This window comes from Gavialis gangeticus, unplaced genomic scaffold (assembly GCF_001723915.1).
Source record: "Gavialis gangeticus isolate Ggan-Ray unplaced genomic scaffold, GavGan_comp1, whole genome shotgun sequence".
Lineage (NCBI taxonomy): Eukaryota > Metazoa > Chordata > Crocodylia > Gavialidae > Gavialis > Gavialis gangeticus.
Genome location: NW_017729011.1, coordinates 5,597,257 through 5,599,242, shown reverse-complemented (window position 1 = coordinate 5,599,242; position 1,986 = coordinate 5,597,257). Strand labels below are relative to the sequence as shown.

At 56.9% G+C, this 1,986-nt stretch overlaps 1 protein-coding gene across 1 annotated transcript in view; it reads right to left on the bottom strand.

Annotated features, from left to right (window-relative positions):
* C8G (complement C8 gamma chain) overlaps positions 1–1,986 on the bottom strand; it is a 22,560-nt gene that overhangs the window by 6,735 nt on the left and 13,839 nt on the right. Inside the window, exon 2 of the mRNA XM_019510438.1 lies at positions 560–699. Within this exon, the coding sequence (XP_019365983.1) occupies positions 560–699 (140 nt within the window). The remainder of the gene's footprint in view (positions 1–559; positions 700–1,986) is intronic.

The window sequence follows — 1,986 nt, the reverse complement described above, 5'->3', positions numbered from 1 at the left end:
CCCCTCCTGGATGTGTGCCAGAATATTTTTCTTGAACAGCTTGCCCAGGATCGAGGTAAGGCTGACTGGCCTGTAGTTCCCCGGGTCCTCTTTTCTCCCCTTTTTGAAGATGGGAACCATGTTGGCCCTCTTCCAGTCCTCCGGCACCTCTCCAGAGCACCACGAGTGTTCATAAAGCCGTGCCAGGGGACTTGCAATGACCCCAGCGAGTTCCTTCAGGACTCTAGGGTGATGATCATCCGGGCCAGCTGACTTAAAAATGTCCAGCCCCTCCAGAAGCTCCCTAACTAAATCCTCACTCACTCTAGGCCCAGGTGAGCCTCCCCCGGGGCCCAAAGGGGGCCACACTGAGCTGCCTTTAATTTCCCAGCCTTGTTGCCCAGTATCCCTTTACAGCTGGGTCAAATAGGAGTGGCCTCCTGACATGACTCCAAGGAAAGACTGTGGGCTGGGCTCAGGGCTGTTGCCTGGACTTTCAGCAAAAGGCCACTTCAGCCTTGCAGTACAGCCCTGGGACACCACCACCCTTTTCAACCCAACATGCCCTGGAGGAACTCACAGTCTTCTGAAGGTGCTGATGGCCAAGGTCTTGCCATCTGGGATGGATGCTACAATGGATGTTGCTTCCAGCTGATGATTGAACTCTCTCAGGTAATCACACTTGGATGCCACACCAACCAGGAACCACTTCCCTGCAAGCTGTAACAGAAGGAGGCTTGGCACAATACACACCCTATGAATTGTCCTCCCCACTTGTGAGGCCAGATCCCACCCTCCAAACACTTCCCTCCAGCCCCCGGAGCCCCTTCAAAACCCACATAATGGCAGCTGCCTCTCTAAAAGCCTCCAGCGGCACCAGCTGCTGGCTGCAGCACCTCAGGCTGTTTCCTTGGGTTTTGGTTGTGAGGCACCCAACCCTGACCTCAGCCTGCCCCAGCTGGCCTCCCCCTGCCCCTGGCTCAGGCCACATTTGCAGCCTGAGAGGGGCGGAGGGGCTGGGCCAGAACCTGTGGCACCAGTAATGGGAAACAGTATCTGGGTCACCACCTGCTTTGCTGCACAGGACTGGAAAGGGCCGTGCCCTGCAGGTAAGCCCACAAAAGTGGCTGCTGGGCAGGCTTTCCCCGTGCTGTGCCACTTGGGCCATTCAAGGTCGGGCTGGGCTGGCACTGGGGAGGGGAAGCAGCAGCTGTGCCGCAGCTCTGGCCCAGTCAGCACCAGGGAGGAGTGGTGGCGGCAGACCCATGTGCCACTCGGGACAGGATGAGCCTGGCCAGAGTGGCAGGGGCTCAGCTGCACTTCACCCTGCCTGTACCGGTCAGTCCCAAGCGGCACATCTTGATGTTCTTAGTTAGTTCTTGGAACCTCTCCCTTGGCCCCAACTCTGTCCCTTGACCTCTCTCTACTGCTGGGCTCCCAACCCTGAGTCTTGCCCTCAGGCTATACTGCAGCTTGCACCCTGTTCCAGTAAGCTTCAGCCTCATGTGCCTCCCTGGCACTCTGGGGCCTCCTACATCCCCTATCAGTCCCCAACCCAGACCACTGATTAAAACTCAAATGAAACCATAACCCCTCTGGCTATAATGAAACTGTCAGCTTGCTGGCTATATACCAACTCTTATTCATTTGGGTCCTAGTGCCCTGCCAGTCCATGGGTGGGCAAGATATGGACCATGGGCTGCATCCAGCCTACAAGGCCATTCTATCTGGCCTCCAGGGCCCCTAAAAAATGTAGAAAGTATTTTTCTGCTCCTGGCTGCCTGTCAAAGATGACAGGAGCCAGGGGCAGTAGGACCCAGGGGGAGTCAACAGCAGGATGCAGCAGCCCAGCCCTGCCTACACCCAGCCATTTCCCTGCCTTCCTGCCCCTACACTGCTCCAGCACCAGATGGTTCCCAACTGCATTGCCAAACTGGGGAGCACAGGGCCATGTGGGTACCCTGGTGGTGTGTGTGTGTGTGTGTGTATGTGTGTGTGTGTGTGTGT